General features: G+C 42.7%; 1 protein-coding gene across 1 annotated transcript in view; it reads left to right on the forward strand.

The window, feature by feature from the left end:
- LOC139656176 (adhesion G protein-coupled receptor B1-like) overlaps nt 1-25608 on the forward strand; it is a gene marked incomplete at its 3' end in the record, with an annotated part of 82153 nt that overhangs the window by 42762 nt on the left and 13783 nt on the right. The window contains exons 17-23 of the mRNA XM_071533680.1: nt 11407-11533; nt 20584-20687; nt 20786-20888; nt 22316-22466; nt 22596-22665; nt 23022-23088; nt 24399-24484. Of these exons, the coding sequence (XP_071389781.1) occupies nt 11407-11533; nt 20584-20687; nt 20786-20888; nt 22316-22466; nt 22596-22665; nt 23022-23088; nt 24399-24484 (708 nt within the window). The remainder of the gene's footprint in view (nt 1-11406; nt 11534-20583; nt 20688-20785; nt 20889-22315; nt 22467-22595; nt 22666-23021; nt 23089-24398; nt 24485-25608) is intronic.

Raw genomic sequence — 25608 nt, forward strand, 5'->3', positions numbered from 1 at the left:
TGGATCCCCATGCATCTATCCAGATAGGCCACGCCCATTTCCGTCTGACTAGATTTTCCGCCATTTTGAATTTTCTCAAAAACCTACTTTTGCGAACTCCTCCTACACCGTTGAGGCAATCATCTCCAAATTTGGTGTGCATCACCTCTGGATCCCCATGATCAAAAGTTATGGAAATCGTTTTGATATACCTTACCGTTCTGATTTAATTAGCTTCCAAAGTTTAATCAAACGTTGTGGGCGGGGTCTATTTCACAGAAACTGCTGTAACTCATGAGTGCATTATGCTACCTGCACCAAATTTGGTAGACATGTGCACATGTCTACTCTGAGATACCAGCCCGAATGTCCTGTCATGTCACCCATAGGGGGCGCTACAGCAACGTTTCAGATTTGAAATGCCCATAACTCAGTAACTATACATCATAGAAACACAATTCTTTTGTTCCTGTATCCCTTGGGTAAAGCCGCATCATTTTGATAGGCTCCGCCCATTCCCGCCATATTTGATTTTCCGCCATTTTGAATTTTCTCAAAAACCTATTTTTGCGAACTCCTCCTAGACCGTTGAGGCAATCATCTCCAGATTTGGTATGCATGATCTCTGGCCTCCCCTGATTAAAAGTCATGAAAAGATTTCCTGTACTCCATATCATTTGGCCGCTACAGGCCAATCAATTGTAGGGCGTGGCACATATGTGACAAAATGAGCCATAACTCATGAACGCCTTGTGCTATCTCAACCAAAGTTGGTGCACTTGTGCAGGTATCAACTCTGAGGCCATGTGCAAAATTTGGTGTCTATAACACGCATGTACCCTAGAGGTCACCAGATGCTTGGACCCCGTCATTGCCGCATGCGGCTATATTTATTATTATTAGGGGTCCAAGCACGTAGTGCGAGGAACCCTATTGTAATTGTTCCGATTATTATTTTTCTTATTCTTCTCGTGCCCTAAAAGTATCTGGACCTCAGAAACCATAAGCCCCACAGCACCCAAACTTTCCACATAGGTTGGAAATGTCACCCACTACTCAGGCACAAAAAATGACACCAATCGACCTGAAGGTGGCGCTATAACAGCCCACTTCACGTTTTGGTCCATAACTTCTGAACCGTGAGTCACAGAATCAAAATTCCACTTCTCCTGGATTCCCTGGATCCCCATGCATCTATCCAGATAGGCCACGCCCATTTCCGTCTGACTAGATTTTCCGCCATTTTGAATTTTCTCAAAAACCTATTTTTGCGAACTCCTCCTAGACCGTTGAGGCAATCATCTCCAAATTTGGTATGCATGATCTCTGGCCTCCCCTGATTAAAAGTTATGAAAAGATTTCATGTACTCCATATCATCTGGCCGCTATAGGCCAATCAATTGTAGGGCGTGGCACATATGTGACAAAATGAGCCATAACTCATGAACGCGTTGTACTATCTTAACCAAAGTTGGTGCACTTGTGCAGGTATCAACTCTGAGGCCGTGTGCAAAATTTGGTGCCAACAACACGCATGTACCCTAGAGGTCACCAGATTCTTGGACCCCGTCATTGCCGCTTGCGGCTATATTTATTATTATTTTTCTTTTTCTTCTCGTGCCCTAAAAGTATATGCACCTCAGAAACCATAAGCCCCACAGCACCCAAACTTTCCACATAGGTTGGAAATGTCACCCACTACTCAGGCAACAAAAATGACACCAATCCACCTGATGGTGGCGCTATAACAGCCCCCTGCACGTTTTGGTCCATAACTCCTGAACCGTGAGTCACAGAATCAAAATTCCACTTCTCCTGGATTCCCTGGATCCCCATGCATCTATCCAGATAGGCCACGCCCATTTCCGTCTGACTAGATTTTCCGCCATTTTGAATTTTCTCAAAAACCTACTTTTGCGAACTCCTCCTAGACCGTTGAGGCAATCATCTCCAAATTTGGTGTGCATCACCTCTGGATCCCCATGATCAAAAGTTATGGAAATCGTTTTGATATACCTTACCGTTCTGATTTAATTAGCTTCCAAAGTTTAATCAAACGTTGTGGGCGGGGTCTATTTCACAGAAACTGCCGTAACTCATGAGTGCATTATGCTACCTGCACCAAATTTGGTAGACATGTGCACATGTCTACTCTGAGATACCAGCCCGAATGTCCTGTCATGTCACCCATAGGGGGCGCTACAGCAACGTTTCAGATTTGAAATGCCCATAACTCAGTAACTATACATCATAGAAACACAATTCTTTTGTTCCTGTATTCCTTGGGTAAAGCCGCATCATTTTGATAGGCTCCGCCCATTCCCGCCATATTTGATTTTCCGCCATTTTGAATTTTGTCAAAAACCTATTTTTGCGAACTCCTCCTAGACCGTTGAGGCAATCATCTCCAGATTTGGTATGCATGATCTCTGGCCTCCCCTGATTAAAAGTCATGAAAAGATTTCCTGTACTCCATATCGTTTGGCCGCTACAGGCCAATCAATTGTAGGGCGTGGCACATATGTGACAAAATGACCCATAACTCATGAACGCCTTGTGCTATCTCAACCAAAGTTGGTGCACTTGTGCAGGTATCAACTCTGGGGCCATGTGCAAAATTTGGTGTCTATAACACGCATTTACCCTAGAGGTCACCAGATGCTTGGACCCCGTCATTGCCGCATGCGGCTATATTTATTATTATTTTTCTTCTCGTGCCCTAAAAGTGTCTGCACCTCAGACACCATAAGCCCCACAGCACCCAAACTTTCCACATAGGTTGGAAATGTCACCCACTACTCAGGCAACAAAAATGACACCAATCCACCTGATGGTGGCGCTATAACAGCCCCCTGCACGTTTTGGTCCATAACTCCTGAACCGTGAGTCACAGAATCAAAATTCCACTTCTCCTGGATTCCCTGAATCCCCATGCATCTATCCAGATAGGCCACGCCCATTTCCGTCTGACTAGATTTTCCGCCATTTTGAATTTTATCAAAAACCTATTTTTGCCAACTCCTCCTAGACCGTTGAGGCAATCATCTCCAAATTTGGTGTGGATCACCTCTGGATCCCCATGATCAAAAGTTATGGAAATCGTTTTGATATTCCAAACCGTTCTCATTTAATTCGCTTCCAAAGTTCAGTCAACGGTTGTGGGCGGGGTCTATTTTACAAAAATTGCCATAACTCATGAGTGCATTGTGCTACCTGCACCAAATTTGGTACACATGTGCAGATGTCTACTCTGAGATACCAGCCCGAATTTGCTGTCATTTCACCCATAGGGGGCGCTACAGCAACGTTTCAGATTTTAAATGCCCATAACTCAGTAACTATACATCATATTAACACAATTCTTTTGTTCCTGTATTCCTTGTGTAAAGCCGCATCATTTTGATAGGCTCCGCCCATTCCCGCCATATTTGATTTTCCGCCATTTTGAATTTTCTCAAAAACCTATTTTTGTGAACTCCTCCTAGACCGTTGAGGCAATCATCTCCAAATTTGGTATGCATTATCTCTGGCCTCTCCTGATTGAAAATTATGAAAACATTTCCTGTACTCCATATCGTTTGGCCGCTACAGGCCAATCAATTATAGGGCATGGCACATATGTGACAAAATTAGCCATAACTCATGAACGCCTTGTGCTATCTCAACCAAAGTTGGTGCACTTGTGCAGGTATCAACTCTGAGGCCATGTGCAAAATTTGGTGTCTATAACACGCATGTACCCTAGAGGTCACCAGATGCTTGGACCCCGTCATTGCCGCATGCGGCTATATTTTTGACTGTTTTTGAAGGCCGATACTGATGTTTTTTGGATTGAAGGCCGTTCCTTTGACCATTTTCACTTCATTTCCTGCTTCGTGTTGCCTCCCGAGAGCTTGTCCTGACATAAATTGCACCACATAGACACACACTAACATACACACTGACACAAGTCATCACGAGTCCTAAAATCACAGTTTTTTCTTAAAATAAGTGAAAAAATCTGCCAGTGAGGTTAGATCATTTCACTTGTTTCCAATGCAAATCAATTTGTTTCAAGAATTTTGTAGAATCAAGTGTGGTTTTCTTGATAGTAGTGCAGTGATCTGCCTTATTCTGACTGGTTTCAACATACTGACACTCATTTCTAGAAAATTCCTAAAACAATGAAACTGCATTGGGAACAAGTGGAGTTATCTCTCCTCACTGACAGAATGTTTCTCTTGGTTTAATAAATATAAGATCTGAAGGCTGAATATGCGACTAAATGGCTTGTTAAGATGGACGTTTTTTGCAGTGTCCATGCACTTATTAACACACAAGCACACGTCCACACATGTGCACAAGTACACACTAGGGACTGCCCAGTATGGGTTTTTGAAGGCTGATACTGATATTTTTGGATCAAAGCTGCTGATAGCTGATATTTTGAGCCGATATTCAGTATCTTTTTGACCATTTTTATGTCAGAAAAATACAAGTATTCAGTGTTTCCCCCGAAATTTTGTTCATGAGGGTGGAAAAGCCTCTGAAACAGCATTTAGACCCTCATGGGATACCAAACAATTCCACTGAAACCCAGGATAATAAGCATAATCTGATCAAAGTGTGTCATTACGTTAACTTCAGGTTAAGGGCTTCCCATAGACCAGAGGTTCTCAACCTTTTTCATATCAAGGACCCCTAATGTAGTCCACATTAGGGCCACAGACCCCCATTTGATGAGATTTTGTCTCTCGGACCCAAATCTGAGAATATTTTTATTGTTAGATATGATTTTGTCCAGAATTCCATGACTATCTGTATTGTAGGTAGAGAGATAACAGTGAAACTATGATCAAAATAGTACTTCCTCTACATTCTATAATTGTTCTCGCAAATTAAATAATGAAGTGTAACGATTCATCAATTTGCTGGGACCCCCTGGGATGCCCTCAAGGACCCCGGGTGGTCCCCGGACCCCATGTTGAGAACCACCGGTCTAGTGTATGATGTTTTAACACTAGAAAGAACACTGGCTTGCACATAGTGGCTGAAATTCACTTTTTTGGCTTCACTTAATAATAATTAATATACAATTTTCATAGAAATGTGTCACCCTACCCGTTTTCAATACTGTTTTGTATACAGAAGCAGGTGCTGTGTTCATCAATTTTCTGGGGACCAAAGACAACCAGTGTAGTAATGATAAATTTTACAATAAATATAGAATCAGTCAAACTGCATCATATCAGAGGTGGAAGACACTGACTGGACCAGGTCCCATTTTTAATAACAGCAATATACTGTAAGCAAGATGTACTCTACATTGGCAAACCCATACTGTATATAGGTCTACCCCCAACTCTAGAACACCTAGTCCCTGACAGTGCGAGTAACTGCATATGTGCGTCTCGGAGACACACCGTGTTCCCGCTGCGACTCGGCGAGGCCCCGGGCCGCCGTTTTTTTTTTTCTTTTCTTTTTTATCTTGACAAAGTGAGCGCGACGCTCCCCAGTGAAAAGGTGCTGAGTGTGTCGGACAGCTCGGCAGCTCCTGTCTGGGACGGCGCTAACCCCGCGCTAACGCCGCCGCGACACTGATGCAGCATGTGGAAAATTAAAAGTGTCGCTCACAGCTTTCCTTCACCTCCTCCCCGGGCCCACGCAGACACACCGCACACGCACGATGGAGAGCCGCTTTCGAGTCTACTGCGAGAGAGAGAGAGAAAGAGAGAGAGAGAGAGAGAGAGAGAGTGGCGAGCTTGGCAGGGCAGAAAAAAGAGTACGAGTAAGAGAGACATATTGAACAGTTCAATTTTAGCGCTCGTGCCGACCCCGATTCAAAGCGCTACTCATTTGCTCCTTGCTCTTAAGTGCCTTATTTATTCTAAAACAAGAAAATAGAGTGCGCGCATGTTCGAGTGTTAGTGCGAGAGAGAGAGAGAGAGAAAGAGAGAGAGAGGAAAACATTTTGCGCCCACAGCCTTATTGCAATGCAGGTTTTGGACATTTGCATTTAGATGGGTACGTACACTTGTGTTACAGAGACGAAGAGCAGAACGTTCCTCGCCTCAGTCTAGGGATTAAAAGAAGTTTGGCTCGGCAAATACAGACCTAGAGGAAGAGAGAGAGTGAAAGAGAGAGAGAGAGAGAGAGAGAGAGTGAGAGAGAGAGGTGGTTTGGGGTAAACGAGGAAAAAAAAACGTTGAATGATGCCTGCTCCAACACTGAAAACCCATATAGTTAGTTAGTAGTTGTCCATAGACTACCTGCATCGTTGTGTGAAATCGTGAATCGAAACATCTTTCTGATATCATTTCAAATCAGTTTCCAAAGCTTAATGTAAATTTTTACTGTGCCATGATATCATATTAATAATTGATGCTGAAATTGATGTCGTCCCGCAACGTCACCGTCCGTCAAATGCTTGCTGGGCAGGTGAGAGACAACACAAGGGCAATATCTGAGAGAAACAATGACAGAAATACAGGCAAGGACAAAAAAAAAAAAAAAAAAAAAAATCTAATCTCGTGGTGTTTTGGGGTGGGTGGGGGCTGCGGGGTGAGGAAGACATGTTCTAAGCAAAATTAAAATCCATCTCGGACAGCAGCTATGATTAATGAGTTAATATTTTGGGGAGAAATTGGAATCTGAGGAGGCGTCCTTGTCATGTTGATAAGAGCTGTGAAGCGGCCTGGGCCTTCACCGGCACCACGCTTCAATCTGGGGAAATCAATAACAAGCAACGCCAGCCTCTTTCTCCCTTTCTCACTCTCACTTGCACTGACATTATCGTTTAGTTTTGCTTATCTCATACCTGTGATGTAAAGTAAATACTTCAGCTATGTGATTTTTTCATTAATCTGCTGTTGCCCTGAAGAGTGGCGATCCAGTCTAAAAGAAAACAACTGACAGTTCCAACACTCTTAAAGGAATACGCAAAGTTTTTGTTAGATTGTCCTGTCAACTTCCCCCGTAAGTGATGAGAACAAAAGACACTAAAATCATTCATGTCCAAGTCCATATAATTGGCTCTTGTGCTCCTTGCTAACATATGTTGAGTGATAGTAGGCTCCATGCTAACACTTAAGCATACACTATGTTGAGTTATAGTAGGCTCAATGCTAACACTTTACTATGTGGAGTGATAGTAGGCTCAATACTAACACTTTAGCATACACTATGTGGGTGATAGTAGGCTCCATGCTAACACTTTAGCATACACTATGTGGAGTTATAGTAGGCTCCATGCTAACACTTTAGCATACACTATGTGGAGTTATAGTAGGCTCCATGCTAACACTTTAGCATACACTATGTGGAGTGATAGTAGGCTCAATGCTAACACTTTAGCATACACTGTGTTGAGTGATAATAGGCTCCGTTCTAACACTTCAGCATACACTATGATGAGTGATATTTAATCTCACAAGTCAGATTTTAATATTAAAATCTGATTTGTGATGAGTCAATCAGGCTAATCTTGTCTCTCTCCCCACAATGTATTCATGATGATGTAAAAACAATTAAGTATGGAAGATGATTTAGTTTTGCTTATCTCATACCTGTAGGCTACTGAAATGTAAGAAATCATTAACTGAAGTAGAAGTAGACGATCAAGGCAGTTTGAGGGAAAGTGGATAAAACAAAAAGGTAAATTACTATACTTTCATCACACTGAAAATCATAGATTGGTGATATTTAACAGTTCAAGAGTACCCAAGTGTTAGCATGGAGCCTACTATCACCCAACATAGTGTATACTAACGTGCTACTGTCACTCAACATAGTGTATGCTAAAGTATTAGCATGGAACCTACTGCCACTCAACATAGTGTATGCTAAAGTGTTAGTGTGGAGCATGGGAACCAATGGGGACCCATGGATGGTGTCTATGTTCTGATCACTCAGCGGTTAAATTCAACTCAATCTTCCAAAAACTTGGTATTCCTTTAACACATTCTAGTGTTGTAATTGTCAGTTTCCTATGCAAGCCCATTTGCTCTATTCTTAGTTATATTCTTCTTTAATGCAGCCTATTACTATTGTTGTTGTGATGGCCAGGGATTATTAATGTTTCATCTAATCTAATCTAAAACCAAATTCACACACTGTTGGCATCTTGCAACAACCGTCTTTCTCCAAATGTAACTTTCTGCTGTAACTGACAATGGACATTGTTTTGCAGATATGTAACATCTTTATTGCTCCTGGAGCCAAGCCAACCGATTCAAAATGTGTTATAGAAATGGCTGGGCATCAAAGGAAAATAAACCCATTTGTTTCAACCCATCAATCAGCCCATGTTGTTATGTTATTCCATTGATTCTAGACAGGTTAGACTGCCTTTATGCACATAAGAAAGTTTCCTTTTCTCAGCTCAGCTCTATTTATACGGTACTTTCTGGAGCTGACAATGAGTGGGACTTCAACATTGCAGACACTGTGACAATCAGAGTGACTTTGAGTCATTATACTGAAATGAAGGGCTCATTTCAGAATAAAACATCAGTCAAACAAGCATTTTTCAAATATTGGTGGAGTCCAAATATTGGTTGAACTCTCTAAGATCCGAGAAATTCACATTTTAGACGTGGATTTTGTTGCATGGTGGATTTTCCCTGCAAATATGCATGATCCTGTGACCTGACCGGTGAGCCTCATTCAGGACTCCTCTTCCCCCTGTGCATAGGAGTCCAGGTTTCCATTGCCTCTATGCTGGCAGACTGGTTTTCATCCACGTGGCCTGTTCTTGGCAGAGGATACTCTCCCATGCAGGGCTGCTGGACCGCCACCTAAATTATCCATTTAGACAGTGGGGCAAGACTGTCTGCGGGCCTCTATGGTCGGGAGAGAGGCCTAATCACGTCATCCATAGAGAGAGAGACTGCGCTGAGTTGTAATATATTGGATTTCTGTTAGAGGTGATGTGCTAATGTCAGCACTGAGCCTCCTCCTGGGGCTAAAACACTGCTCTACTGCCGGTCATCCTCTCTTCCTCTCTCTATCTCTCTGTCTCTCTCGTTCCTTGCCTCCACCCAACTGCGCCATGGGGTAAGAGAGTTTGCGCTGGGCCTGCGGTCACGGCAGGGTTAGGCCAATCGGAGGTGACGCTGTGATTTGTGGGTATTTTGAGTTAAAACCCCTTTTAACTCTCTGTGTGTGTGTGTGGTTTTTCTGCCATTCTCCTGGGTCATCGGAGTAAACCGGTTACACCATTATCCCTAGTTGGTTCCATGTCTCGAGGTCAGCAGACGTTACTATTTATTTCTGTGGAATCGGGCTGAGGTATTGTCTTCTGAAAGCAGTCTGAAAACTAAATTATATGGATTATATGGAACCTTTTTCATATCAAGGACCCCTAATTTAGTCCACATTAGGGCCACGGACCCCCATTTGATGAGATTTTGTCTCTCGGACCCAAATCTGATGATATCTTTTATTGCTAGATATGATTTTCTCCAGAATTCCATGACTATCTGTATTGTAGGTAGAGAGATAACAGTGAAGCTATGATCAAAACAGTCACTCTTCTACATTCTATAACTGTGTTAACTTCTTGTAAATGAAATAATGGTGAAGTTTAACAATTCATCAATTTGCTGGGGACCTCCTGGAACCCCCTCAAGGACCCCTGGTGGTCCCCGGACCCCTCGTTGAGAACCACTGTACTAGATTGAGAAAAAGATGCGTAAATATTCGAAGCCTCATTAAGGTGCCATCATTAACACAGGTAATCTGGTGCAGTTGGTTTGCTCAGGCTCTCATCACCGTTATTGTCCTTTTATAGCTTGAATATTTAATGTTTTTGTTGTATGTCGTACTTATGGGAGTAAACTGACTGATCTCAAGTTTGGAGGCACACAGTAAGCCTCCAGACTGTGGCTCCCCATGAACACGAGGGAAGGAGACCATGTCACGGTCTCAAGCTGGGTCCCACTTTGACAATAAATATGTTTTGAAGTTGGCAAATGTAAGAATCCTCTATGTAAAAAAAAGTGCTATTTGAATTATGTTTGATCATGATGAAAATAATCACTGCAGCACAGGGAGCAACACAGCCGTCTGAAACCAGCTGTGTACATATGTTAGCTAGAATAATGCATAATACAGTTGAGTGTTGTGGGTTGTGAGCCGTGCAATGTGTAACGGTTGCAGAAATTGTCTGGCTCGTTGATTTATCCTTTTTTTTTTTTTTTTTGGGTCGGTCTGTGTGAGCACTAAATTCAATCTATAGATTTCTCTGAGCTTCTTTCAAAAAATGCAGGATGATGACTGACATTTTAAGCACTTGATATTGTCAGGGCCTGACAAATTAATCTGGATTTCATGGCTCGCGTACAAGTGTGAGTCAAAAACAGAGCATTGCTCAATCAAATCATGTCTATGTAAATTTGGGCTGAGAAAATTTAAGTCCATGGCCTATTGCTGTCTGTTGTGAATTCATAACACTTGGCTGCTTTTTCATCCATTTGGATTATTTTCTTAATTTCTAAGTGCACTCAAGCAGAGTCATAAAAGGCCAGTCCATCTCAAGAGCCCATTGAAATGGTGTTTTTGTTATCTAATTGCCAGGGGTGTCAATTTACTGAAACCTAAGCAGTGTCAGACCTTGCATTTAATGTGATTAATAGCAAAACTTCAAAACCAGCTCACATTGCTAGGTTTCTGTGGACAAAATGGAGCAATAGCTGACGACTGGCAAGATGTTATTATTTGGTCAATGTGATAAATGATTAGACGTAGGTCACCAAAGTATCAGCTCAGAGGGAACACTGGTCCAGTGATATTTTTTAGTTATGACTTCCAAATAGATTTCTGGCAATTTTTTTGCTTGATCTTTGGTCTCCATTATAATGATGGAAAGGACAAGATATAATAGGCTGTAAAGAGTGGCACACCTTGCCATACCCACTTCCCACCAATGGCAATTGCTATGGTCCAGCAGTGTAAACCTATCTATGGAATTTATGCAGAACTGCTCAAACGATAACAATAATAAATAATAATAATAATAATAATAATTGAAAACACCGACGACATAATAATAATAATATTAATAATAACAATAACGATAATAATAATCATGTTTAATAATATTATTTTCGATCTGATATTTCGATATCTCCAGTCTATTGTAATAATAATGTGTCCAGGCAGAGACCTGCAGCACGCGCCGCCACACAGCCCCCGTTCATCACTATGTTCCCTGCGTTTTCTTCGCTTTCGCCTGCAATCGGCGGAGATGTAAAGTGGATTAGGGTTAAATAGCCGGTGTAACGTGAGGGATTTGAATCGTTTTGTTTTTTTTTTTTTTTGTTTTTTTTTTGTAGCCGGGGCTGCTTTTATTCACCGCATCGCTTTGTGTGTGTGCGTGTGTGTGTATATGTGTGTGTGTGTGTGTGTGTGCGCGCGTGTGTGTGTTTTTTTTTTCTTCCTCTCGTGCAGCTCCTCTCTGCTGGGATCCTGGTCTGCCAGGGGCTGCAGAGCCGTGCTAGTCGACTCATTCAGAACCAAATGCGTGTGTGACAGACTGTCCACCTTCGCCATTTTAGCACGGCTAAATCCCGACATGGTAAGTCCGACAACCTCCCTTGACTTCGTTGGTCGTTAAGGTACCGGAGACGGTGTGTGTGTGTGTGTTTTTTTTTGTGGTGGTTTATGTGAATGCATCTGCCGGCGGTGTTCTTTTTTTTTTTTTTTTGGTGTGTGTGGGCAAAGGGCGTCATTGTCATTACATATCAACAGATCCTCCCTCCCTCTCTGTCCCCCTCTCTCCCTCTCCCTCTCTCTCCCCCCTCTCTCTCTCTCTATCTCGACATGCCAAAGCCATGCAGCAAGGGTTTGTTATAGGCTTGCCAAGTAAAGGATTTTGGGGCGTCTTTCTTTTCTTCTTCTTCTTTTTTTTTTAAGTTGAACCTCGAAGAAAATGGGGTGCTGTTTATCTCTTGCACATAGGAAAAAGGCTAGCTATTCGTTCAACCTGTGCAGTCCAGCTCCCAATGCACAGGCTAGCTGTTCACTGTGAGATGTATTGATTTGCATAGGCCTACATTACATGGTGAAATGGATGCTGTAGTTGGAAGATTTTAAATGTTATAACTGATAATCATACATACCTGCATGCCCCCCCCCCCCAAATGGAAGCTATGGCATGCATAATTCAAATGGAAATGTAATATGTCAAATGGCCATGTAATCCTACATTTGAATTTACCACTTGTATGTGCAGTTTTTGGCTCAAAATGAAAATTCACATTCAATAATGTCATTTGCATTTGACATTTCCTATACTAATATTGACATTTCATTTAAACAGAGATTTGAACGCTTTATTGTTAGCTTTATTCAAATGATGATGCAAAATGGGAAATTAAAATGCATTCCCCGAACTGCATAGATGTGTTTCATGTGATTACGCAATAATGATGACAAAGTTATTATCGATATGTCATTTACCTTATATGGGTTTGCACTCTCTAATAGGGCGTTTTACATTTCATTATCAAAGACAATATTATGCTGTAAAGGTGGCAAAATGGAAATGGCTTATCCAAATGTAAAAAGCGAAACAGCGCCTCCTGTCTTTGCCGATAAACACACTCGCCACTGCGCTGACTCCCTGGCAAAATGCAATTGCAAATGCATTTCGAGACTGCATTAACATTGTCACAGGCGTCCACCTGTCAGTCATCCCATTAAGGCGGGTCTTGTGTTGCGCAATCAATAGTCCACAACGTGGGAAAGGAGAGAAGGCGGGGAGTTCCGCCTATCATTTCCGGTTCTTTCTCTGAAGCGCCTTTTCTTTGGATAACCATTTAACCATTTTGCCAATAATTATGCATGCGACACGCTTCCATACCCCCCCTCCCCCTCCCTTTCTCGTTCCACGTGAACCTGATCAATTGATGTCCACATTAGCATATTTTAACATATTTGACTATCAAATGGTGTCGCCATGGTTACCAGGCCCTATGGAGACGGTGCTGCATGGCAATCAAATAATCTGGAAAGACACATTTTAATAACAGTTGGAGCTGCATAACACAATTCCCCTTTTTTTTTTTTATAATGGGAGACACTGGCTGCAGCTGGACACAGCCAGGCGAGGAGGAGGGGGGGTGGAGGGTGGGGGTGGGGGGGGGTTGTGATAATGGAAATGTCTGTAAAAATCACTGCAGAATCCCAGTGACTCAAATGTGTCCCAGTTTCTTTGGGGAAAGGGCAGTGTCTTTGTGGGGAATTTTCATCCAGCGCGATTAGTTATTATTAGACTGGAAATTGCCTCGGAAGCAGTTTGTTCACTAGTTGCCCTGGTAACAGCATGGGTACCAGAGGCTCTCTTAAAGACATAGGAGACGCCATGCTGTTTATGCTGCCTGCATGGCCTAAATGGCAGGCAGGGGAAACTATGGATTGCACTATGGCTTGTTGAAGCACCCCGGCTGTTAACGCCTCGGTTTGAGCTGAATAGCCTGTTTCTAAACGCCTCAAGATGTTCATATGGAAAAGCGAGGGATAGGAGGTGAGCGAAGGTAGGCTTCCGCACGGTTTGACGGCAACGAATGAACACGGGCAGTCTCTCGTTGCTGGGAATCTGCAGCTGCGTATTCTATAGGCCTATTTGCTTTTTTTTTTTTTTTTTTTTTAGCTCTTTTCTATCCTGGAGCTAAGATGATTCAGTTAACAGGAGAGGGCCTTAGCTGAGGCTGAGTGGGAGGTATGGGGATGCACCTCTGCAAGCTGCAACATGCTAACACACTGAGCAGCTTTGCCAGCATCGCTTGACAGCAGGAGTAGCATCGGACGCTGCTAGCATGGAGCACACCATGATGGGGGGAGAGAACGCCATGTCGGACTCCATTGAAAAAGCCGGTTAATGTGGCCGTGAGGCAAATGTACACACCTTGTAAAGCATAAGGCCTTTAGCAGTTGTGGTATTCTTGTAAATTTGGCATATAGTTGATACAACAAACAGCACTTAATTTGAATAAAATCTCATTTTTTGGAATTGGTTCACGCTGCTCACTCGAGGATTTCAGGAATAACAGGGATTCTAAAAGCTAAACAGGTTTCAGATGTATGCCGAAATGAAGAGTGACTCCTAACAATTCGTAAAAGCTCTGAAGTCATGTTCTGCGAGGTGTGGACATGTACCAATACTCAAGGCAGCGTTAAACTGGCAAGATTTTTGAATGGAGTTTGGCTTTTGTGTGTCGTTCTCTCCATATACCAGAGAGAACAGCACATTATCGAGGCTAGCACGGAGCCAAGTCGTGTGTGTGTGTGTGTGTGTGTGTGTGTATGTGGGCTGAGGCTGTGTGCAGCAGTATGGTGGCCTCATAGTAGCTTGCTTGCTCTCTTGCACCACGTGACGGCTGCTGCCTCTCCTTGGACCTCGGCCTGCTATACCCCCCCCCCCCCCCCCCGTGGCCCGCCCGCCTCTACCTGGGCAGACGACAGGCCGTTCACAGCACTGTCGCAGTCTGGAGGCTTCACACGCCCCGAGGGGAGCAAAATGGTGGCAATTTGACTCGGTTCCCTGTGCCAAAAAAAAAAAAAAAAAAAAAAAAAGGCGAAAAAGGCAACTCCTCTCCCGCTCTCCCTTCCCCCATTTTATACTGATTTTTTTTTGTGTGTGTGAGACGCCCATGGTTACCATGCTAATTATTCCTACTGCAACACATAGTACCTTCTAAATGGCCCAGCCCCTCTGTCTGTCTGCAACTAGCCTCCTACAGCCCCGGCATGATAAACACCCCCAACCTCTTTCTCTCTCTCTCTCTCTCTCTTTCTCTCTGTCTTCCCCCTCACTCCTCTCCTCTTCATATCCCTCTATCCTGTGCCCCTCAGTCATCTCATCACATCATTTTTCATGCTCTGGCGCTGCATTATATTGTAGGTCTCTCTCTCTCTCTCTCTCTCTCTCTCTCTCTCCCTCCACTCTCTCCATCATTTACTCTCTTGCCGCCACCTCTCCTGTCCATTTTGCCGTGCCACACTTGGTCCAACTTTGCTGCGGGCTTTTAGAAGGAAAAACAGGGGAAAAAATGCACTGCAGTGAAAAGCAAAAAAAAAAAAAAAAAAAAAAAAAAGCACCCGAACCTGAACCCAGTTCGCGGCCATTTCTAGGTTTGTTTTGAGGTGGGGGGGGGGAGGAGATGAATGAACGCGGTTGTGCTTGTATCATTTTGGGTGTTGTAAGCCTGTGTAAGCCTATTCTTCTGTTTGAATGTGTGCTGTCAGAGGCCAGTGGATGCAGTGACAACAAACCTCTCTTTGACCAATTAGCCCACATTCTGAGAGTGAGAAATAAGTCAACAAGACTGAGGCCTGTATGGCTTCAAGCCACGGCCATGTGTGCTGCTATACACTATGGGAGTGCCAGCCTACCAGGATGCCCGCATGTATGCATTTATGCTAGCCTGCTTTGTTTACAGAGGTGCACCGATAGTATCTGTAGTACTCATACGCAGATTGGCAAATGAAGCTGGCCCGATACTCGAAATAAATACTCGAATGAAAACCGTCTCCTCACATGAGAGAATGCTGCTCTTTGTGAAATTCATAGGCAGAGCAGCTATTGTTTAGAAGAGGAGCCTTGGTTATGTGGGCTAAACGACCATTCTGTTTTATTAGGCCTAACCTACTGCACTCTTCTTTATCTGTTAAAGCTGTTTCTGTCTGTTAACCTATTCCGAATAAGCTGTTCATATCTGTTAGCTTATTCTCACTGAGCTTTTCTGTAGCTGTTAACCTATTCTGAGCTGTTCCTATCTGTTAACCTATTTTGAATTAGCTGTTGTATCTGTATTTTTTATTGATTCATTCGTACATGGCTTTGGCTGCTATCGTTCCCCTTCCCCCATTCCCCCTCTCAGGCTTCTTCAAAATACAAATAAAAAATAAATAAATTGATGAATAAATAAATTTAGATGTACAGGTTTTGTGTATGTGAGTGTCAAGCTATCAATAGTATAACATTGCTTGGCCTATTATCTATCCTATCTATCGTCCTAGGTATTACTTATTGACAGAAACACGGTAAGGTACAACAATAATAAAGGCAAAATAAATAAATAAATATTTAAAAAAGAAAAAAGAAGAAGAGGGGTATAATAATGCAAAGTATTTCATATACATGCATATATACAGTATATACACCTACACCTACACATACATATACACGCACTGCACACATATATATATATACATATATATCCTAGAAGCACATATACAGTGAATAAGCCGGTTTTAAATCCATCAATAAGTTGTTGGACCAAGGTCAGAAAAAAAGACCAGTTTTATCCTTTAGCCTATGCTACAGTGCCTGTTTTCTATTTTATCATCAGCATCATCATTATAACTTATTTTAGTTGGTTGAGGATTGTTACTCATGTGATTGATTTGTAGTAGGCCATACTGTAAATTGATCAGTGCTTGGATCGGTACTCGCATTGACCGACCTACTGTATAAAGTGTTGTGGTTCTGAAAAATTGTTATTGGTGGACCTCTCTTTGCCTAAGCAATCCTGTTTATTTACTGTTTATATTTGCATAACGCTTCACCTCACAGATTTCGAGTTCAAACGCAGAAGAGCAAATTAGATCCCCCTCCTATCTCTGCTGGTGCTTGTTGTGGAATGATGTGGTGTGGTCACTTTATTTCGGATGGTGGGACCACCGCATGAGACTCTCTGCCATTGGCTGAGAGGCAGTAAAAGTTTGTCAGTCTCAGCAGACGCCTTTCCGTTCCACTGCACTCGTAATCTTTTTTTTTTTTTCTTCTTCTTCTTCTTCTTCTTTTTTTTTTTTTTTTTTTTCTTCTTTCCCCTTTGCTTTTAGAGGAGGAACTCACTGCAGTGCAGATTAATCAGGGGGATTTAATTAACTTGGCCCCGGCACACACATCAAACCTGGAGACAAGACAGGCTATAAACTCAGCCAATTATCTCCTGCTTGAGGGTGGGACAGACAACACCCCCCCCCCCCCTCTCTCTCTCTCTCTCTCTCTGTGTCTCTCATGTCCAGCCCACCTCCCTGTGTCGTTTCATCACACTGTCCCCTCACCTCACCTCACCTCACCTCACCTCACCTCACCTGACCTGACCGCAACACTAGCACTAGCACTAGGGTCAGGCCGATATGTGGGGCCGATACTGTTGTTAAAAATGGGATCTGGTCCAGTCAAGTGTTGTGTGATGGATGGGATGCAATTTGATTGGCTACATAGTTATTTTAGAATCGACCCATGCTACACTAGTCGTCTATGTGAGGCCCTTAACACGAATTGACTCTGGGTTTTAATGGAGTTTTATCGGTCTAAATTCTGTGTCAGAGGCGTTTTTGCATGAAAATGGTCAAATTGAAAGATTTTGAATATCGGCATTAAATTTGGGCTACCTGGCTTTACTCCAAATATAATAGTATTGGTATCAGCCTTCAGAAAGCCATATCCGTCAAAGCCTAACTTGCATTTTACAAGCTCAAAAATACACATTGTCTAGAAGCCTAACACTGTCAGACCTGGCCAGACTAGGCTTGCTTATCGACACGGCATGTTGCTTTTAGCAGTCAGTAGTCCATTTTTAGAATAGGCATGAGCCAGGATGACTATATACTTTGTGAGTATAATTTGTGAGTGAAGGATCTGTGTTTATCCATGTGCCAGCATAGACGTGCTAGAGTTCAACCTATATGGATTTTCTAAGGCCCATAGCCTACAGGTTTTTGTTTTTTATTGAAGCTTGTCAGTAGCTGATATTTTCTGCCAGTACTCAACTCTGTTAAATTTGACAATTTGCATGATAAAAAACAAAAAAAAAATCCCAGAAGGATTCAGTGTTTCCCCCAGAATTTAATCTTTATCAGGGTGGAAAAGCATTGAACAGCATTTAGACCATCATGGGACACTAAAACTCAAATATACTGTTCCTTTAGGAAGTAAAAGTAATGGGATTTAGGCATAAAAATATGAGGAGAAAGAACTGTGTGTACACTTTTTGGCATTTATTGTTAAAAAGATGTTTTAGCTAACAAGGTGAAGGTTATTTTCATTTCTTTGTGCCTTTTTAATAAAAGACCGGCATTAGCAAGCTGAAATAGCAGTCTAACCCTAGCTCAGGCGTGCATACACACACATACGCAATACCCATGCACCCTGCTGCAGCTGCTGCTGCTGCTGCCATGTTACAGCATCGCCATGGCAACCAAGACAACGTCTACAGTAGCATGGAGACGGTGTAGCTGCCAGGTTTCAGGGTAGAAAAGGATTATTTATGTAAACCATATGTCACGTGAATGCAAGTGTTTGCTTGGCACTCATCAGTAGGTGTGTGTGTGTGTGTGTGTGTGTTACTGGTTTGAGGTGTTTCTTTTTATTCTCTCTGTGTTGAATCACCTTGAAGTCACCTTGCTCTCCAGCCGAGGCCCAAACAGTAGCAAGCCTTCCAACCTCTTTCCAGCCATAGATACCAGATACCTGTGTGTGTGTGTGCGTGTGTGTGTGCGTGTGTGTGTGTGTGTGTGTGTGTGCGTGCTTGTGTGTGTGTGAGTGACAGCTTTTCCCTCAGAATGTTATTATTGTCAGGGTGGAAAAGCCTCTGAAACAGCATTTAGACCATCATGGGACACCCAGACAAATGAAATTCTTTTAGGTGGGTTAGCAGCTCCTTAAGGCAGTGGTGGGGAAACTCTGGTGTGTGTGTGTGTGTGTGTGTGTGTGGGTAGGGCTGGGTATCGCAAACAATGCCGTAATTTGACGCAGGGGGGTCACGAACATACTCGCCCTCACGTCAGGGTCGAAACACCGGTGAAGTTTGTATGTCCATATTTTATCGACCGTAAAAAAAATATATCCATATAACATACAGCGAGTTCCAAAAAAAACAGCCATAAAACAGCTCGTGCAGCATAATCATAAGTGTTCTGAAGCCAAACGATTGCACTGTGACTCCAAAAGTCCAATATTTACCTCATTATCTCCTAGATTTGCCGTCACTACACTACAGTAGCAAGCAGATGCTGCCTTCAAGTGCTGTCGGAAATATCGTAATCACAGGTAGAATGCGCTTGGACGAGCCAGTGAAGTGGCAGATAGAGTCGGTGGTAAATATTTTGTTTTCGTTCTGTGATGTTGACCTCCAGTTACTTGAATTTTTTTCACTTATATCTCGTATTTTGTTCTCTAAAGTAAGGCTTTATGCCAGATATGCTTAAGCTGTTTTGAAAAGCAATTCCGAGACAAGAGTAACTCTACACAGCGATGTCTGTCTTGCGTAGTAAAACTAAGTTAACTCCCCTAGAGCTGTATGGAGTCTTTTACCCAGACGATTTATACAGTAGGAATCGGACCAATGAGAAAATGTCGCCGGAATCGGTAAAATCCGAATGATACCCAGCCTTATGTGTGGGAGTGTGAAGGCATCCTGCTGAGCTTTACCACACTAACCACTTACTCATTTTCTTCTCTACACCCTGTGAACAAGTGTTATTGTTTTTTTTGTTTGCTTGTGTCTTTTTTGACTTGATGAAGGCCAAGATGGCTGAAACACATTGGCAGCTATTTGGATTTCCCCACACTTTAGTTTAGACTTTAGTTTACTATGACATTAGACTCATAGACAGTGGTGGAAGTACTGAGAGTTTTTACTTAAGTAAAAGTAGCAATACAACAATGTAAAGATACTCCATTACAAGTAAAAGTCCTGCATTCAAAATCTTACTTAAGTAAAAGTACATAAGTATTGGCAGCAAAATGTACTTAGAGTATCAAAGTAAACGTACTCATTATGCAAACTGTCCCCATTTAGAGAGTTATATTTTTCATAAATTATTGGAATATTAATACTGATTTATTGACATACATGTACATGTAAGCAGCATTTTAAAGTTGTCAACGTGAAGCTAATCTTAACAATTTAGCTATACTTTTGGGTAGTCTAATCCAGTGGTTCTCAACGTGGGGTCCGGGGACCACCAGGGGTCCCTGTTAAACTTCAGCATTATGTAATTTACAAGAAGTGAACACAATTAGAGAATGTAAAAGAATGAGTATTTTGATCACAGTTTCTCTGTTATCTCTCTACCTACAATACAGATAATCATGGAATTCTGGACAAAATGATATCAACAATAAAAATATTCTCAGATTTGGGTCCGAGAGACAAAATCTCATCAAATGGGGGTCCATGGCCCCAATGTGGACTAAATTAGGGGTCCTTGATATGAAAAAGGTTGAGAATCACTGGCCTAACCTATAACAATGCTATTTCATAGTTATTTTATAAAGATGATCAAATGTTTTAAATATAAAATATTGATCTGAAAAGTAACTATAGCTGTGAAATAAATGTAATGGAGTAAAAAGTACAATATTTCCCTCTAAAATGTAGTGGAGTATAAGCATAAAATGGAAATACTCAAGTAAAGAACAAGTACCTCAAAATTGTACTTAAGTACAGTACTTGAGTAAATGTACTTTCCACCACTGCTCATAGACTTTCCTCATCCTCCCCCCCCCCACGCAACAGTGCCTTGAAGCGCCTCCCCATATAGATATACTGTATACACCTCTTCCACCTCGTTCACATTCCTCCTCTCTGCTTTTGTCCGCCTCTCTCCCAGAACATGGATAAAACACAGCTCCCGTCTGTGACTCTGATCGTGGGCTGTGGAGTGTCCTCCCTCACGCTGCTGCTGCTCATCATTATCTACGTGTCCGTCTGGAGGTAAGGTGACATGCCTCCCATGACAAACAGCAGTGTTAGGAAGTCTAGATGTTCAGTAAAACTCAACAGTCCTCTTTTTCTTATTTTCCCCCCCGCAGGTACATTCGCTCCGAGCGCTCCGTCATCCTCATTAACTTCTGCCTCTCCATCATCTCCTCCAACGCCCTTATTCTCATTGGACAGACGCAGACGCGGAATAAGGTAACGTGGCCAATCGGAGATGTGCGATCCTGAAGGCTACAGCTACAGGGTTAGGCCGGTGTGTTGGTTTGCCGGTTTTGTCCTTTTATTAAAGATGGGATCTGGCCCAGTCAGTGTGGTCCACCTCTGATATGATGGATGTGATGCCGTTTGATTGATTACATATCCCACTGCTGTAATTGGAGAGCGGTTTGTGTGTTTGTGTGTGAGAGGAGAGGAGAGGAGAGGAGAGGAGAGGAGGAGACAAGGAGAGGAGAGGGGAGGGGAGGGGAGGGGAGATGAGAGGAGAGGAGAGAGGAGAGGACAGGGGAGAGGAGAGGACAGGGGAGAGGAGAGGCGAGGAGGAGAGGAGACAAGGAGAGAGGAGAGGGGAGGGGAGAGGAGAGGAGACGAGGAGGAGAGGAGAAGAGGAGAGGAGAGGATGAAAGGAGGAGGTTATAAATTGTAGTTCATTTTAGAATTGATCAGTACTACACTGGTTGCCTATGGGAAGCCTTTAACCTGAACTGATTCTAATGAGACATTTTGATCAGATTCCACATAAATATCTGTCAAACTAGTTGTGATACCTTGGTATAATTACAGTAAACAAATGAAACGGCGGTGGAGACGATTGTTGTTTCTCACCGTTAAGACCACATTTCCCATAATCCCCGTTACTTCCTGCCCCTCCTCCCACACCACAAAGAGGATCAACATGTTGGAAGTGATTTTTCCATCGGCCTTTTGCTCCTTCTGCCGTCCGCCGTCGCCAGAAACTAGTTTTGTGCCGTAAAGCAATCCAACACAATGTAAAAAGCAGGGTCTTTTTTGTTTGCGGTAATTATACCAATGTCTCAAAACAAATGAGGTGATTTATTGATGTTACAAGATACATGGAGCACCTTTTTATCCCACTACTATAATTGGAGAGCGGTTTGTGTGTTTGTGTGTCCCACCATGGAGGAGAGGAGAGGAGAGGAGACAAGGAGAGGAGAGGAGAGAGGAGAGGAAACAAGGAGAGGAGAGGAGAGGAAAGGAGAGGAGAGGAGGAGAGAGAGGAGACAAGGAGAAGAGAGGAGAGGAGGAGAGGAGACGAGGGGGAGAGGAAGAGAGTAAAGGAGAGGAGACAAGGAGAGGAGCGGAAACAAGGAGACGAGAGGGGAGGAGAAAGGAGAGGAGAGGAGAGGAGACAAGGAGAGGAGAGGAGACAAGGAGAGGAGAGGAGACAAGGAGAGGAGAGGAGACAATGAGAAGAGAGGGGAGGAGAGGAGAGGACAGGAGACAAGGAGAGGAGAGGACAGGGGGAGAGGAGAGAGGAGAGGAAACGAGGAAAGGAGAGGAGAGGAGGAGGTTATACATTCTAGTCTAATCTCATAATCTCAGCCCATTCATAACGACATCCCTCCTTCTTTCCTTCTTGTCTTTCTTTCCCCTGTGCGTTCCAGGTGTTGTGCACCCTGGTGGCGGCGTTCCTCCACTTCTTCTTCCTGTCGTCTTTCTGCTGGGTGCTGACGGAGGCGTGGCAGTCCTACATGGCGGTGACCGGCCGCCTCCGGAACCGCATCATACGCAAGCGCTTCCTGTGTCTCGGCTGGGGTGGGGCTTATCTCGTCCGCCGTCCCCCCCCCGTCCCCCCCGTCTCACTATTCTCTCCATCTCTACTATGTGATGCTAATCTACATTTTTTTATGTTTTTTTTTTTTTTTTGTTTTTTTTCTTTCCCAGGTCTCCCGGCCCTGGTCGTGGCGATCTCCGTGGGATTCACCAAGGCGAAAGGATATGGAACGCCAAGCTAGTGAGCATCCCATGTTTTCCTCATTGTATATGCCTCATCTTCAAAAGCTATGTATTATGCAGAGATATTACACATTGTCGAGGGTTTATGGTTGCAGCATAATTAACCTCTTTCTCCTCCTCCTCCCCCCTCCCCCGGTTCTGTTAATCATACCGATGCTTTTCTCCCTCATCTATCTTTTACCGTCCTCGTCATTCGCGCACTCCTCGCCCCGTTCTGCCCCCCTTCCATTTTTTACAACCCCTCATCTTTTTTTTCCCCCCCCGCCTCTTTCCTCCATCTCCCTTCCCCTGATTCTCATAATCGTATCCCTTCCGCATCCGTACATCCCTCCTCCTCCTCCTCCTCTCTCGTAGCTGCTGGCTGTCTCTGGAAGGAGGTCTTCTCTATGCATTTGTTGGACCCGCTGCAGCTGTAGTCTTGGTACTTCTTCTTTCTGATCAGCTGGTTTGCTTCCAAAGCCAAAACTGAGCCCCATGCTAAAGTCTAACCATAGCCATAAACTCCCATCTTCTAACAGTTTTAAGGCAATAATCATGTTTGAAGACTTTTTTTTTTTTTTTTTTTTTTTTTTTGTTTGGCATGCATGTCACCATGAATTCATGAACAGTCAGTTTACGACATCCACAGAGATCTATAATAATAATGATAATAATAATAATAATAACTTTTATTTCTACAGCACATATCTAAAAGCAGAGTTTACTTTACAAGAAGGCATAAAAACAAGAATAGAAAGGAGATAAAAATAGGAAAAACTTTAAAAAAAAAAAAAGGAAATGGGTTAGAAAGAAAACACATAAAATAAGATAAAAATATAACAGAAGAAACAGCACAAGATTAGAAGTGGGGAAAAAAATCAAAAGCAATCACATGAAAAGCGAGTCCATAGTCAGTTCTTCCTGTTATGAGCGCAAACCAATGCAATTACCTCTTGAAAAACACAGCAGTGGACACAGAAAGAAAATATTATTAGGGTCACATTGCTTACATTGCGACATTTCGATTGGTAGCATCTGTCTCACCCCAGTGCTATTGTTAGTGCTAGTGATTGTTAAAATTAAGACTACATTTCCCATAAACCCCTTTGCTTCTTGTCCACCTTCCCCTCTCTGAAGAGGATAAACATGTTGGAAGTGATTTTTCCATCGACCTTTCACTCCTGCCACCGCCTGCCATTGCCAGAAACTCTTGAAAACCTTAGAAAAACCATGCTGTTTTGTGCTGTAAATCAATCTCTCTTTGTGCCGTAAAGCACACAGTGTAAAATGCAGGGTAGATCTTCTCTGCCAATCTTCTCAGTGATGGTCTTGTTTGTTTATGGCAATTATACTAATGTGGTCAAATTTATATGGTAACGATTTATTAATGCTAAAACTCCCTTTATGTGAAATATAGCTTTAACTTCACAGAGCTCATGGTTTATGTATGCATTTATCAGCACATTATTATCTGAGTAATCTATATGTTGGTAATCCAGCAATCCATCCTCTTCACTGTTTTTTCTCTCACTTCATTGGATGCCTGATGTTTCTTTCGTTTACATTTGAGATGGTAGAGTCTAAACTTACAGTTAATATGTATGTTCTGGGTGACTCATTTATGTGTATGCCGCCATCATCATCTTGCCATGATAGACATCGTCGTCATCATCAGAACGGTGCTGCATGCTCTGAATTTCTGAGTGCAAATGTTCTGCCCTGCTTTAATCATGTGTCTCTTCTCTTTGGCAGGTTAACATGGTTATTGGGATTCTCGTTTTTAACAAACTGGTGTCCAAAGACGGCATTACTGATATGAAACTGAAGGAGAGGGCGGGGTATGCCTTATACCACACATCCATTTTACTTGGCGACCTATAACCAGCCTGGCGGCTTAGCTAGGGGGTGGGACTAGCGTGATGATTGGCTCTTTATCTGAAATTATCCTCGGCCATGGGACCAGAGTTTGGGAAATTGGTTTAAGATGACATTTCATTTTGAACACCATTGGGATAAAAAAAGGAGATAAGGAGGACAGAAAAAAGAAAGGGACTGGCCAGGACTGAGGAATGTGACAGGCTGAATAAAAGCAGATAAGGGAAACAGGGTGAAAGAAAATGTATTTTCTCACATAGTCAAGACTCTGATCAATGCTTTTGAAATTGTTGGGTGGTGGGGCTAAACAGAGAAGGGGAGCAGAATGATAGATAGAAAGAAAAAGAAAGACGTGGAGAAGACTGACTGGTTATTGGTCCTGTCAGACTCAGCAAGATGATGACTCATCTCATTGCTTTCCTTAATTTTCATATGTGTCGCATTTTCCTCCAGCTGCTCTTTGTTTGCAGGTGTTGCTATTGATGTAAACTTTTGTAAATCCATCATTGTCTTTTTCTCCTGTTTGGTTGTTTCTAGTAAAGGGAAGCAGGGCTCTTACACAGCAAGATTTCAGAAAAAACTCCACATGATTTATCTGTGCTGCACAGCACATTCAGTGCTATTGTCATTCTCCATTCCATTGAATTATATTGCAGATATCATGGATGCTTTCAATGGGAAGTTATGCAGATTAAAGACAGGGTTAGCCCGGCTTATCGGTAATGTTGGGCCGATATTGTTCTTTTATTAAATATCGGATCTCAGCCAGTCCTGTCATCCACCTCTGACATGATGGCTGATATGATGTGATGATATGAGGTTCCTTCCAGATCAGCAGTCTGGAAAACATGACATGATATTTGATTTCTCTTTTCCCATTTTATTTAGATTTATTCATTTAGAGTTGTTCAATTTAAGATTTCTGTAAATTAATTCTTCATTTAAAGGCGATCATATCCCCTACCACTGAATAGGTGGGATGGGTCGCCCCATAAAAGAAATTCATTAGTCTGGGTTTCAATGGAGAGTTTTAGTGTCCCATGGTCTAAATGCAGTTTCAGAGGCTTTTCCAACCTGACCTGTAAAA

The sequence above is a fragment of the Centroberyx affinis genome, unplaced genomic scaffold (assembly GCF_046629955.1).
Source record: "Centroberyx affinis isolate AG114_WGS23_722 - 3 ecotype Tasmania unplaced genomic scaffold, CSIRO-AGI_Caff_v1 ptg002401l_1, whole genome shotgun sequence".
Classification (NCBI taxonomy): Eukaryota; Metazoa; Chordata; class Actinopteri; order Beryciformes; family Berycidae; genus Centroberyx; species Centroberyx affinis.